The 15540-nt window shown below is 39.7% G+C and overlaps 1 protein-coding gene across 6 annotated transcripts in view; it reads left to right on the top strand.

The window, feature by feature from the left end:
- Positions 1 to 15540, top strand: part of LTBP1 (latent transforming growth factor beta binding protein 1) — a 333716-nt gene that overhangs the window by 166564 nt on the left and 151612 nt on the right. For all 6 annotated transcript variants that reach the window (XM_019549709.1, XM_019549708.1, XM_019549707.1 and 3 more), the window contains one exon: positions 5502 to 5573. In XM_019549709.1, the coding sequence (XP_019405254.1) occupies positions 5502 to 5573 (72 nt within the window). The remainder of the gene's footprint in view (positions 1 to 5501; positions 5574 to 15540) is intronic.

Here is a 15540-nt window from a genome sequence, read left to right as displayed (position 1 = left end):
TTTTTACTCTCTTGTCCAAGTCACTAATGAAGATGTTGAGCAGCGCGGGCCCGAGAACTGAGCCCTGAGGAACCCCACTGCCCACATCCCTCCAGGTCGAAAATGACCCATCCACTACCACTCTCTGGGTGCGGCTGTCCAGCCAGTTTGCGACCCATTTGAATGTATGGGCGTTGACACCACCGTTCCCTAGTTTTTTAATGAGAACGGGGTGAGAGACAGTGTTGAAGGCCTTCCAAAAGTCCAGAAGGACTACGTGCACTGCTACCCCTGCATCTAAGGTTTTTGTGACCTGGTCATAGAAGGGCACCAAGTTGGTCTGACAGGACCTGCCTCTAATAAACCCTTTAATGAATTTCATAATAATATGAAAAACTATTATTTTATTTTTCTAATTAGTGCAAAAAGATCAGGTTATTTGTTAGACACAGAAAGCAATTGATAAATAAAACTTGTGGGATTTTGCAATAGTAAGTTTGGAGATACTTCCTGACTGCGTGATGAAAGCGGACCTTGTAAACATGTGAGGTATTCATGTTTTTTTATTCAGGTATGTGCTGAAAGAAAGAATCTTCCTTCTTATGAAACTCTCTCTTCCATGCACCCTTTTACTATTTTAAAATATTTTGTAGGCTGACTCATTTTGCATAAAGCTAAGCATATTGACTCAGCTTTAAAACTACCAGAAAGGAAGGAATAGGAAGGAATTAAGTATTAAACACATTGACATTTGAATGGTATTCATGCCTGATTGCTGATTCATTCACAGGGTGCAGTTTCAGGGTCATGATACTCCCATGTCATTTTTCCAGTTTTTTTTGTAAATTGGTATTACTTTCCCACTTGTCATTTTGGAAGAAAACAACTTTTCTTTGGCTTTCTCTTTTGTGGTGTTATGCTTCCTGACCTTTCCTTAAGATTGATGCATTTTTATAATGCCAAGTTTTGCACAGTTTGAATTTTACTATTTGGTTGTCAATAAGACCCCAGTTCAGCAAGGCATTTAAGCGTTGCTCAAGTTTCACTACCAGGCAGTACCACAGTTCTCTCTTTTGTTTCCCTGTTTAGTTATATACTGTAGCATGTGCTTCATTTTAGGCATGTTGTTAAGTCCCATTGACTTAAATGGAACTTTTGCATATATGTAAATATGTACTTTAGTGACTTACTAAATACTTTCTGCTGAAAGTTTTACTTTGGCCCTGCAGTGTACGTACACCTTGGGTCAAGACTGCTGCTATGGTTATAAGTTTAATTCTTTTTAAGAATAGTGAAAAGCATGAGCAGAAAATTAGAAAAATGATCTTATGGCTGCCAGAGACATTTTGTCCTGTTTAGATACAAGTTGACAGGAATGAGTGATGGGACTGGTGAAGCCTCGGTTCCAGCCTTACATCCAGCAGTGCATTGTACAGAATAGTTGAGCTGATGTGAAGGAGACAGTAAGCCGCACCAGGAAAAGGGATGCCACAGTGCAGTTATCCCTTAGGAAAAGGACAAAAAGCCCATTTCTGCTATACTGCCCCTAGTTTGGCTGGATTGCCCACCCTCATCATAGAAAATAACAGTGAAGCAGTCATTGATTTCAATGAGAATTGAATTGAGTCTGTAGTGAAAGTGCATAATGACATAAAAGAATTAATTGGCCATGTCTATGCAAGCTTAGTATTCTGTGTGTGCTGTTTGCATGTGCACCCGGGACTGCAGTACGTTTAGCAGGGTCAGAGTAGCCCTGGGTGGTAGAGGGCCATGGGGGTCAGCCTGCCAGCCCAGGGCTACTTCCCCCAGCTCAATGTGCTGCAGTGCGAGTGGCTGGGGGACAAGGCTGATTCAGTAAGGGGCTAGCCAGCAGACATGCACTGAAGTAACCTTCTGCCCTAGCCAGCGAGGGCAGTGTCTACTCATGTGCTTCTGTGGAGTAAAAAACTCTGCAGCAGGACAGTACTTGTAACTACAAGTACTGTCCTGCTGCAGAGTAAATGACTTTACTTCAGCCTAATAGGGGCATGCATGTAGACTTGCAAAATTTACTATGCTGCTAATTAGCACATTCAACATCGTGTGTAGATATACCCAATAATGGCCTAACTGCTCCTTGTTAAGTCTGTATTAAAACTTCCACTGAGCGCATCTACCTGTGCAATTAATGTAACTGAATAAACTCCAGCACAATTTGCACTGGAGTAAACTAATATGAACATCACCATCTACATATTTAAGCACAGTAATTTACTCTGCTGTTGGATAGTACGTGGGTCTGATGGGACTATCTGACAGCACAGTCAATTAGTCCACACCAGTGTAACTTCTGCGCATGTGTAGACAGTGATGCTTTAATGCACAACAAATTAGTCTACTGTGCTTTAAAGCACACATGTAGACATGCCTGTTGACTTCATTGGGAGCCAAGATAGGGCAATAGTGAGAATTTTCACCGTAAGTTCCATTTGTTTTAAAATACTAATATTGGGATGTAATTGGAGCTGCTTCATAATAATATATGGATTCTGTACATCAATCTGGTTATTAGGATGTTCACTCACTGGAAAAACAGGCTGAAAGGAAAAAAGTATGGTTTGACCCCTCAGTGAATACTTGATGAACATTGGGAAGCAATGCTTGTTCTACTATGTTTGAGAGAAAAGGTTTTTTGGGGGGTCCTGTCTTTTACAGGACTTCATTCTTGCATAAGTCCTGGATTATCATGGCTACAACATCACTCTGACTCTGACACTACCTCCACCCACCCAACCCACAAAATTAGTTTCATGCAGAGTGCCTGGAACCTGGGAAGAATGTGGAAGAATAAATAAAGTCTGGCAGTTTTAAAAGGGCCTTTTGAAAGAGCAGAGTTATTCAGGGGTACCAAAGAGTGGTCTTTGGAGTAGGAGAGAGGGAACACTGAAGAAAATAAGTTGCCTGGCTTACCATCAGGGCTCAACCCTGCATAGGAGAGATGCATACAGAGACTGCTTGTTGTTGGTAAATCTTTTTTTTAAATCTCTAAATGCTTTGCTTCTACTTCTAAACATTATGGTTTTAAGAAGGCTGCCTTGTCACTGCATGCCATTGGCCATTAACTTCTGCAGCGAACTGCAGGTGTCAGAATTAATTCAGACCTGGTGTGTAAACACAGTCAATGCACAGGGCCCAGTTGAGGGAGTGGGAGAATTGCAGAATTCTACCCCCAAGACAGGTAAAGGCACTTGAGGCCTGACACCTGAACAAATGCCATCAGAAAAGTCTGCAATGGATAGGATAAAGGTGCAGATATCCCTAGAACCAAGACATCATAGGGTTTCTATAGATGTGCTCTGACTCATTCTATTTAGAAAGCTTCAGCATTACCTCATCGTCATGTGTATTAAGCTCCACCCCGTGTTTCAGAACGTCCGCAGGGGTGTTTTAACTAAACCTAGTCAAATGAGCTTTAGTTAGAGTGCCCCTGTGGGCATTTTGGTACTTAATACGCACACTTAATACACACAAGGAGCTTAGTACATGTGATGGTGAAGTGTTTAAATTAGAGCAACTGTCCAGGAATTGCTCTAATTAAAATGCTCCCCCCATCACCTCCGAGCACATGAATAGGCAGCCATAATATCCAATTATTTCATTCAAAATAAAATAATTACACCCACGGTAAAGGCAGAAATTGCAAGTGTCTTAAAACCATGACTGCATGCCACTACATGAAGTAACGTGCCCATGTCTTCTCATAATATAATTAAAGGAAGCTGCATCTTTTGAAACGTACAAATATTACATATTTATTGTATTACTGTATCACTTAGTCATTTTACCTGTTAAGATAATCTTGATCAGGAGGAATTTGCATTTTCACTGTCATTTCCCCCCCCTCCCTTCCCTACTCTACATTTTTGTTTTCCTAATTTCCACCTATTTACATTCCCACTGACGTCCTGTCACACTTTTAGCTTCTCTCATTCCTTGCAGTCTCAGAATAGCAGAGACTTCCTATGCCTGAAGACAGGTGACTGCACCCAAAAGCTTGCAAAAAACCTTTTTCCAACTACTCAGTCGATCTAATAAAAGATATCACATCTACACAAAGAACCTTGCCTGACACTTTCTAACTAAGCAATTTGCAGAACAAAAACACAATAATTATTAAACAGCTAATATTTAGCTCCAAAATTTGCTGCTACAGTGACTGATTCCAGAAGATATACATTTCCTTTTAATATGAAATGTAAAAAAAAATTAATTTCAAATGATTCTTTTATCTTAAACTCTTACAACACAATACAAAGTTACCACTTGCCTCTTTCTTTTTTCTCTGTAGTTGACTGGTTCCCAGGTAAACTAAGCTTCAAGGATAAATGGGCAACTCCAATGTTCAATGCTAATGAAATCAAATGAAAATGTGTTCCATTCAAACAGTTCTTTGTTAGCTGATAGTTTGTACTGATGAAAAACTATTTTTAGATATTTGGCCCAGTTAATATGTAAAAAAATATTTTAAAAGAAAAAATAATTAACTAAAAGTAAGATGTATCTGCTATATCATTCTTACTGTGTACATACTTTCTTGGCGCTTGCTAAAGCACTTGTGAGTTCAGAATACCAAAAGTTTATTTTTATATGTTTAATAAAATGCAACATGCTGCCAAAGTGTAACTTTCCATTTTGACTGTATTACAGTTACTCAAAGAAGAAACTCCTCTCCGTTGTATTACATTAAATTTGAGAGTCAATGAACAGTTTTCAAGGTCTCCAAATCAATTTTAAGTAGAGAAAAAACAATAAATAAAGACAAAGATTTTACTTAGACGTGGACCGTTTAGTTTGGCTAACTAAATTCAGTTTCTATTGTTATTCTGCCCTTTGTAATTGATATTAGAACATATGAATGGTCAGTAAATGAGACTTCTAAAACACAAAAGAGTAAGAGAGAAATCACAGTTATGTTTTCTTTCTTGTAGTGATGGATGAATGTTATAAAAATATAATGCTGGCTCCTCAATTTTTCCCATGGATTTCAAATACGTCAGATGTATTATGATGTAGGCAGCACCATGTGCCATCGTTAAGTTTTCAGACAAGTTCTTATTCTAACAATTATTTTCAGTAGCTTATGTATTTCTGAAACAACTAGTTTTCAAGTCTAAATGTTGCAGCTTGGTCTCTCCTTGAAGCTGGTGTTTGTAGATGCTTTGAGCAAAAATGAGTCAAGTATATGTGACAATGAGTAGAATGAAAGAACAAGTTGCCTCATTTCAAACTATTCTAGTTGTTGTGTTATCTGCCATGCAGGATTTGATTGGATAATTAAAGGCAATAGCCATGCATACACAGAAAGAGACAACTGAATTTACATGTACGTCCTTAACTTTGGTATTTCCTGACTTTAAAGTGATTGTCCTGGGAAAACCTGAATAATATTAATGTATGATTTTTTAACACTTGCATAGTAATTTAAGCGGTGGACTTTCTAAATAAATATGTTACACATTGTAATAACTAACCATTTTTTCTAGCTTATCCAGGATATGGTCAAATGCTGGAATGCCCTCAAGGTTACAAGAGGATCAATGCTACCTTTTGTCAAGGTAAGATATTTGGCATGAATTAACCTAATTTCTTTTGAACAAATCTTATGAGCTAAACTAATCTATCTGACTTACATTAGTATGACAGGTGTATCAGTCCTTATCATTCAAAGTAGGACAAGGGATTCTGCACCCTGGGCAAGGACAGGAGCCAGCTGCAATTGGGGGTAACAGCTGGCCAGCAGTTGCTATTTTTGTGCCACCCCCAAATCAGCTCCCGTGGCTGCTGCCCCAGTCAGTGCCCTCCCCTCTGGCCCCTCCATTATGCTACTGATTCAAAGATCTCTTCAGTGTTAACATATTTATTGTACACATGAACATATACAATAAAAAGCGCGAAAAGAAACCAGACAAAACTGGTAATATAGGATAGATTTTCTAAGCTGCTGCTAGCAATAGGGTTTAATCCTGTCATTGATTCAAGGTATAGCTCTACTACATAGCTTGGATCCAAAATAGTGCAGAATATAGCATGGCAACAGAACCCCTTTTATACTCTATGCCCACTGGTTGCAAGTCTAGGAGTCATCCACACAGACAGGGATCGAGTAGATGGCACTGGTACACATGCTTGCGCTGCAGCACCAGATGCTTTTAAAAGTACTTGGTGCTGTGGCCCATGCATTTGTATAAATAGCGAAATGCACATCAGCTCTGAGATAATGGCAGCAGCACGCTTTTGAACTAATACGCATTGAAGGTATTTTAGTTCAAAAGTGTACCACTGCCATTTTCTCAGCTCTGACGTGTGTTTTGCTATTCATACAAATGCATGTGATGAGGCTCTGGGCATGTCAGCTTGCATGCAGAGCAGATTCAAGACTCAAGTGATTGAGTCTGCTCCGATGTGCCAATTCTCCAGTGTGTTGGAGTAGACAAATGCATGCGTATAAATGCCCAGAAGAGATGATGAAGCTGCATTACAAATGGCAAAACTAGGCAGCCCAATGGTAACGGGGGCATGTTTTAAGGCTGGCCAGCCCAGCCCATTATGTCTGAACCTCAAAGTTGGAGATATGACCTCAAATGAAATGCCCCTCCATGCAGTGTTGCAAGGCTGTGTACTCCTGTGTGATATGCTCACTACCATTCCATGGAGGCCTCCACACATCCACAGAAGCTGACTTTGAACTGAGTGGGTTTTTCAGATAACTCAGTACATCGCTCTGAGGCTTTAGACAGCTAATACAGGTCCTGGGGCTTGTTTGGTGGCAGAATCAAGCCTTTAATAAGGTGGAACTACGTGAAGTCAAACAGGAGGTCTTTGACAGTTGACTTCACTGAACTTTTCCCTATTTTCATTATTGAAACAGAATTTTTACTTTTAATCCTAGGTTTTCTAAACTTTGCATTTTTTCTGAGAAAATTTAAATACTTTCTTAAAGGGTTTTGTTGTTGTTGCTGAACCTTTTTCTGAACTTTTTCTGATGTTGTTTAAAGCATGACCCCCATTTTATTTTTTGTCCATGAATATATGCTGTTCAAAGCATTGTGGAATATATATTTTTCCATCCATCACCAAATAATTATTTTCTATATGTGTACTGTAAAAAAATGTGTTTAGAAGTGAATGGGAACCCAGTGTCATTATGCTGTTGAGAAAAATGGACCTGATTCTAGACTTATTTATAGGTATATTACTTTGGTAGTTCCATTTAGTTTAATATAGTTTTTCCCATTTTACATTTATTATAAACAAGAGCAGAATTAGTCCTCAGAAAAGAGCAGTTCCTAGCTTCATGTCTAAGAAGAGGTTAACCTCTAATAAGTCTTTGCAGAGTTACCCTTCAAGTCAAGCATATACATTCAAAAGCATGATCTCACGAAATATGAAGTGTTAAGCAGGAATGTCAATTTAAAATGAATTTGAATTCCTTATCGGTATTAGTCAATGAAATTAAGCAGAACCTTCGTTCCTTTGATATAGTACAGTCCATACATCTATAATGACTTAATTTGAAACTTGGAGGCTTTTTTGATTTAGTTATCTTCAAGGTTATAAGGCTAGCACATTTAGGACATTTTCACAAAGTGGGCATAAGTGGTCGCAAAGGATCTTTCTACCTTTGGAGTGGTGAATAGAGTAACAGGCAAGGGATTTGCAGGCTGTACCAAGAAACAGGGGAAGAAACACAGAGAGAAAACAAGCAGGTAGTAAGGAACATGCTGGAGAGAACTGAGAAAGGAAGGCAGGCGAGAGGGAAGGGTAAACTGAAGTCTCTTGGTGGTCATTTTGGCCTGTGGATATAAGGGCCATTGGTTTCATTGCAGGGACACAAGAAGCTGCCAAGATACACTTTAAGAGAGGGGAGAGTAAGTGGATAACTGGTGTCAAAACCCATGTAGCAACTTTGGATAATTTAGTTAATGTACTTTAAAAAAATAATCCCGTTATAAGAAGATACACAGTAGCCAGCCAAGTGTACCAAAGGGGAAATAGTGCTGCTTTGAAGAACACAAGCAAAATTTTCAAAATCTGCCACTTCTATCTCAGGGGAATACATGTGAACCATCATCAGAGCATTTCTCCATCAGACTTTGTGGCATACATGCTTCCTGACTTCTTAACAGCAACACTGTGCAAATCCCTCATTCAGGTTGTGGGTTTGAGGTACTGGAGGAAAATGATAGCAGAGAAGGTAGGGTTGGGTCAGACAACTGAGGAAAAAAAGAAATGGAAAAGGTGTAGAAGGGAATGATGTGTACCTGCAGTCAGACCTGTGAGGGCAAGTCATGGCTACCCAGTAGAAGAAGGTGGAGCAGAGAAAAAAAGAAAGGAGCAGAGCAAGACAGCAGAATTAGAAGCCAAATCTTGAGGACTTCTTCTTGATAGAGACATATGAGGATGAGACATATAGAGGCAAAGCGTTTTATTAGACACACATGTTGCACACTATTTATTAGACACACATTCTCCTTAACCGTTTCTGGAGAAACTGCCTGAATGAAATGTGCCAGAATAGGCATCCTGGCTATTAAGTGCAAAGTCTTTCAGCATCTGGAAAAAGTGACATGATCTGCAACTCAGCATTATGGCTGTCTAAAGGAGAGGATTCAGTATCATCCCCAACCCTCTGAGCTTGTTAGGGTGGATAAAAAGGTAATAGTATTTGTTACCAGTGTGGAGTTAATATGTAATAAATTTGGGCATACTAAGATGTAATAGTTTTATGAGTACTGTACATGGGGGGTCACTGAAGAAAAATTATTGTTGGTTTTTGATCTTGCTTTTTACTGCAGGTAGTAGACTATTAATATACATCTACAATGGTCAAATTCAATGGGAACTATATATAAAGATAATGCAATGGCTTCCTCAAGCCAAGGGAGTGTCGGGGGGTGAAGTTGTCAGGTTTGTCTAGAGAACTGTTCGTGAGCTCTGGCAGGGGATCAAGTTTACATAGCAAGAGACCCTATATGGGAGTCTCTAGGGAATTAGTATACTCATATGGGATATGGTAAGCTAGGAATGCATATACTGTAGTCTGTTTTATTGTTTTTATATTTGCCTCAAACTGCTTATTTCTGCAGAAATAACATATCACTTTTAAGGAGGTTGCTTTGTTACTAATTGCCCCAGACAGCTTCGTTTACCCTCTTGGGAGCAACCATGAGAAGCAGATATGCCTTTTTAGTAGAATGTGGTTGGGGGAGACAAGAATCTAGAGAGAGCTTGCTATCCACACGACATAAACCTTGAGGATGCCAACAGCAATGTTGAGATGGAAGACCTGTGGAGTTTTGCTTGTTGGGTGTGGGGAAAGGGGTCACGTGTTTGCTCAAAAAATGGGAAAGAACTGCAGAATGGGGAATAGTCAAATATACCTATGCATGCGCATATTTTCATGTTAAATTGCACCTTTCTGAAAATTATGCTGCCATATGCCATGGTGGTAAGGGCCAAAGCCCTGCCAGAGTAAGCAATACTGGAGATGTATTTTAAACTCCTTCCCACAGTCAAACAGCTTCCTAAAAACTGGTGTTATATTCAGGGCAGCCAAGAAAGATCACCCTTTTCTCCCGGACATCATCCAGCTCTCACCATTTTTGAAAATTCTGATCTAAGTGCCTAATCAGCCTTTTTTGTTCCAATTTGTTTTTGCAGTCAAAAACCTCCTCAGTTTACAAAGCCAATGTGGTATTACTGTGATTAATAACCAGATCCTGATTATTTCCTTTTAACTGAATGAACTAATGTAATGAAACAACTCTCTTACTAAAGTGTGTTGGATAACAAAGAACCATCTGTGTGCACTTCCATTTGAATAGTTTAGTATAATTGCTATCAAGCTATTTTTTTCCCCTCAGTAATGCAGTAATTATCTTTTCAATGGATGATTTATTACATATACACACATGAAGACCCCAAGGCTGCCTTTAAACTCAAAAGACTATTAGCACAGTTTTATATTATTTGTCACAACATACAAGGCAACTCTAATTTCTGGTTCCTAATTTTTAAATAGGTTTAGGATTGTATTTACTGGTTTTTCATTAAGATAATGGTTTTCTTGGGAAAATAAGTGAGATAAAAGAGCTGTCAAAGAGGTCAGGAGGGCAGAAATTAAGTTTGAGGGGAGGGGCTTTTAAAAAAGAAACTAACACATCACTCTTTAAAATTTTTACTTTGAAGAATTATAAAAATACCTGGATATTTGTTGCTCCTCAGTCAGCTAGATAGCTGTTTATACTATGGTGTAGTTCTGTGAACATTTGCAAATGTACTTAACTTAAAGACAGTGAAATCTCATTGACTGTTGCTAATTCCCCACTGTCCTTGGGAATGTACTTAAAGTGAAGCACATGTGGAATGGTTTAAAGAACCAGGGTGCTTATTTGCACATTAATGGTTCAGCCAAATTTCACCATAGTACACATGATTCTGGACTTCAGGATTTGTCTCACTGATTTCAGCAGCAGTGTCAGGCAGATTTTTGTGATCATATATACATTCCTGAAATACTGGATTTCCCAATAGGTTACTTAAACCTGTTGTGTTATATCCTGGTCATGCATACTATGTATATCTCATGTATTTACCCCTTGATATTATAAACTTTTCTTACAAGCTCCTTTGATCATCACTGAAAGGTTAATACTAACCACCAATGGTATCTTCATTACCAGGGTATTTTCCAGTGCCTAAATAGGAAATTACTTCCATCAAAGGGTATTAAACATTATAGCTACAGGTGCAAGGTCCACAGAGGACTTCCTAGGCCTCTAAATGCTGGAACTATAAGAGACGAGGGAAAATGGCAGATCAGCCTGCATAGTCCCGCACACATACTTTTTCCCATAGCAGTCTGCTCTATGCTACTGTGGGGTATAAAATATTGGACTAGATGGACCTGTGGTCTGACCCAGCGTAGCATGTCTTATGTTCTTTATCTCCACTACTGCTATATGTTAACTGTTGCCAACTATTATGCCTTTGTTAAATATTGCTATACTTTTTAAACCTAGTAAAAGTTCCCTAAATTATTGGGTGTCCCAGATAATATATTGTTCCAATGTTTTAATTGTAATCAAAGCAAATAGGAAGTAGGCCCGTGTGAATAGGGAAGTATTCAATTCAGATTCCGATTCGGCCGATTCAGAGGACAGTGATTCCATTTGGAGATTTGAACGCCGTTCTGAAACGATTTGGCCAAATCAGCTTCGGAAGGTTCAGAGATATTCAGTGATTCGGATCAGCCAGGGAGAGGCAGGCAGAGCTGGGCGGATGCAGGTTCTCCCACAGCTCCTCTCGCTATGCCTGCCTCTCCCTGGGTGGGGGGGAGCTGTGGGAGAAGCCCCCATGGCTGCCTTGCCAGGCCCCATCCTCCGGCTGTGCCTGCCTCTGACTCAACAAGGGGAGCCGCAGGGGCTATGCCCTGCTGCTGCTTGCCCAGCTAGGATGCAGGGGGGTGCGATGCAGGCACAGCTCACTCCAGCAGGGGCGAGATGCAGGGCTATGCCTTGCTGCCACTTGCCCCTTTCCACCTAGAGAAAGCTGTACCCGGATCCCAAACCTCCCCCCTGCCCCAACTGGACAAGCAGCAGTAGAGCAGAGCCCCCGCTCCCAGTGCTGCCGCTCCCGCATCCCCTGTCCCTGCCCCTCTCCCTGAGTAATGCCCCCCCTGCCCATTCCCCAACCCCAACAGACTTACCAGCTGTAGGCAGCTGTCAGCTGCCTGTTTAGCCTATGGCCAAATCTCCTGATTAGCTTAAGCTTTTCCCGAATTGATTCAGATGCTTTGAATCAACTTGGAGCTTTTACTTGGTCTCCCAATTCAATTCATATTTGGAGATTTGGTCACCGAATCAAGGTGAATCTCCTTCAAATCAAATCAGCTACTGAAGCTTCACAGCCCTAATAGGAAGCTAGTGCACTATGGACCTTATGTTCAGAAATTGCCCAGAATCCACCTTCTAACCAGCAGGCTCTTTTAGGTTTCTCTACCTGGAAATGTGGCAATGGAGATGTCCAGAATTACTTGTCACTTCTTAAAATCTCAGTTCTTGAATTTTAACTGAATTAATCTAGGCCTGTGTGTGGCAGCATACTGTTTTTAATTAATTATGTTTTAGGAGATCTAAATTAATTTCTGGGTTTTGATCATGTGTTATATAATCATTGAACAGTAGGATTGGATAGGACTTCAGGAGGTCAACTAGTTCAGCTTCCTGATCAAGGCAAGATTGTCCCTTACTAAGCCACCCCAATCACACTGTTGGTTCATGTTCATATCCTCTCTGGTCCTTTTCTGCAGTACTGCAGTACAGCCAGTCATTTCCCAATCTCTATTTGTGCATGTGATTGTTCTGTCTGAAGTGTAGGTCTTTGCATTTGTCTTCACTGAATTGTATCCACTTGATTTCAGTCCATTTCTCAGATTTTATCAAGGTCGTCTTGAATACTAGCCCTACCCTACCAAATGTAACCATCTCCACTGAACTTGTTGTTGTCTGCAAATTTGCTAAGTGTGCAATCAGTCCAATTCTTCAAATCATCAGTGAAGATAATACTGGACCTGAGACCTGAGGAACCCCACTTGATGCCTCCTCCTACCTAGACATAGAACCATTGATAACTACTCATTGAGCACAATGATCTAGTCAGTTATGTATCTACCCTGCAATTATTTCATATAAGCTGTGTTCCTTTACCTTATTAATGAGAATGTAGTGAGAGATAGTATCAGAAGTCTTGTTAAAGTCAAGATATATCACATCTATTGCTCTTCCCCTGTTCTCCACAGAGCCCACCTTCTTGCCATAGAAGGAAATCAAGTTGATCAGGCCTGATGAAGAATCCATGTTGGCTGTTCCTAATCACCTTGTTCTCCTCCATGTCCTTAGAAGTAGCTAGACTTTTTGGGAAGTACACTATAGTATGAGATAGTACCACTCTAATAATCAGCTACCCCCATTATCTGGTGCTTCTGAATCCCATTGCCACAAGGATATGGCAACACTGCAGCTCACCTTCTGTGGAAATATTCAAGAGAAGGTTACACAGACAGTTGACTGGGATGGTTTAGTTTAGGGGTGATCCTGCCATGAGCAGGGGGCTGAACTAGATGACTTCATGAGGTCCTTTCCAGCCCTACTTTCACATGATCCTATATTTATTTTTATTTGCCAGTTAGGGTATTCTGTTTTAGTGTAGACTGTTCTTAGCTGTATCTGCTATTTGGGGCCCAGTCCTAGATTCAAACTGATATATATTTTAATCCGTCCTTTCTGATTTAGGTTTTTCTTGCATCTAATATCCACCCTTCATTGCTGATCATAAAAAAAACAAATCTTTATGAGGCCTCCTTTCTGTGTATATTAGTTTAGACATTTTAGAATGCCAGGTTCCCTATACAGTTTAGGGAAGGACATTTTTCAGAGATGTTTTATTTGTACTAATGTTCTCCTAGTGTGTGATACACGAAATAAACTTACAGAGGAGGTACTGATAACATAGTTCCCTGGACTTTCATTCTTTCTTGTTTAGTTTGAAGGCTTTGGATTGGTAGTCAGACCTTGTTTGTTCCAAACTTCTTGCATCTGAAGATCTCTCCTCTTTATAGCCAGTCTAGAGACAGCGGGTGTTTTTTCAGCAGCCTGGAAAGGAAAGAAATAGAAGAGCATGAATTCACCAGATTTTCTGCCAGAGTGAAATTCTAAGTCAGACATAAATCATGTGATAGGTCCCAGAATCCATGCGGTGTGTTCAACAACACAAAACTACTTTAAATATTTTTTGGATTATTTGATTTGATTGCTGGTTTCTGCAGTCATTGCATAATAGGATATCTTTAAGGTGCATTTGTTTCATGTTTTCAAGCTTTTCTTAGCATCCATAAAAGCTAAAAACTCAAAAAAAGTGGTGAGAGGGTGGGAGTTTTCACATACACAGTCTCTTAATTCCAGCATCTAGGGCTTTTAGTGAAACATCAGGGGCCAGGTTCTCTACCACCTATTAGGCATACAGGTAAATTTAGTGTAATCCCTGTTCTACTCTGTTCATATCTCTGAAAAATGTTAATACCAAAAGTATGCGGGTCCTCCCTTTCCTTGCTGGCTTTGGTGACTCATTCTTAAGGGTAAATAAAGAGTTTAGTACAAAAGTAGAATCACTAATGGATTTTCAGGAACTTAAACAGGATAGACAGCGTGGGTTGTTGGATATACAATGGTCACAGCTAGGCTTTCTGTTTCTGTGAGTTCCCTTTCTAGATCAAACATTTTTAAGAGCTTTCTTGGTACCTAGGCTGATACTACGTAAGGCTTTGCACATTTGCTTTTTATTCTCTATCATCCATTTGGCATCCTTAGTCCCAGGCTACAGATAAAAATTTCAGGGAGAGCAATTGAAGAGAGTGGAATGGAATGTTCCACTTAGTTCCTAAAAGGTCTGTGTGGTCAGCTGAACTGTCAGCCTGGGTCTTTAACGCAGATTATTTCTGTGCCATATATTTTTTACTAAATGACTTTCAGCACTTTCAGAAATTATGACCTAGAATGACACAGACTTTGGCTTTGAAGCATTTTCTGTCCAAGACAAAACTGATAGATTATTTGAATTTTTGGAGTCCTATCACTAAAAGGAAAAAAAAAAGGTCACCTCCAATAAGTAAAGGCTTATTAGAATTTTCTATCAATATATGGTCCATTTTACTTAGTCCTTAGTTAAATCTCTTTACTAAAGAGATTTACTAAAGAGATTTAATTAAAAGCCTTCAGGCTGCCTGTGATACAACTACCACTCCACTCATTGCTCTTGCAGCAGCTGGGGTCTCTGGACTCTGCCTCCCTCTGGCTTTTGATTCTTGCCCTGCTCCAGGGGCAGCATGGTGCAGACAGAGTGTGCTGGGGTGACCATGCTATTTATTTTGCAGAGGACAGTGCCAGGCTCTTTACTAAAGAGATTTAAGTATATTTCCTTACATCCATTCAGTGGTTTGTCATCTCAGCTGCAACATGATAAAGACCAAAGGAGGAAGAACTTCCTGACAGCTACCTGGTGAGGAAAAAATGAAAAATCAGTAACTTGGGAAAGAGAACTTGTTCCCTAGCCAAGTTAACCTTAAGAATTGTGAGCTCATCAAATTTGGTAGTGAAATTCTAAACCAAGACCAATCACGTGATAAGCTTTGGCTACCATGAGAAACAAGAGGTCTTTTTTTATATAGCTAGATATTTATGAGGGTATGTCTATTACACTGACCATCTTATCACAAGAAAAGTAGGCTCCATTTCAGCAAAGCATTTAAGCCTGTACCTAGATCTTACTGATGACAAAGAGACTTACTTCTACTTCAAATTCAGGGCTTGCTTACATGGTTGGCTTACTAAGGAAATGCTTTGTTCCTAAACTCAGAAAAACTCCATTTTTAATTAAGGTAGAAGAATGTGCCTTTTGCAGGCAAGGTTCATCTTTGTAAAGATGACTGCCTGCTTTCCAAAAGAAATTTCAGGATTTGAGATTCTA

Source organism: Crocodylus porosus, unplaced genomic scaffold (genome assembly GCF_001723895.1).
Source record: "Crocodylus porosus isolate Cpor-Errol unplaced genomic scaffold, CroPor_comp1, whole genome shotgun sequence".
Lineage (NCBI taxonomy): Eukaryota > Metazoa > Chordata > Crocodylia > Crocodylidae > Crocodylus > Crocodylus porosus.
The sequence above is the reverse complement of the archived record's forward strand: the minus strand, read 5'-3'. Positions and strand labels throughout refer to the sequence as shown.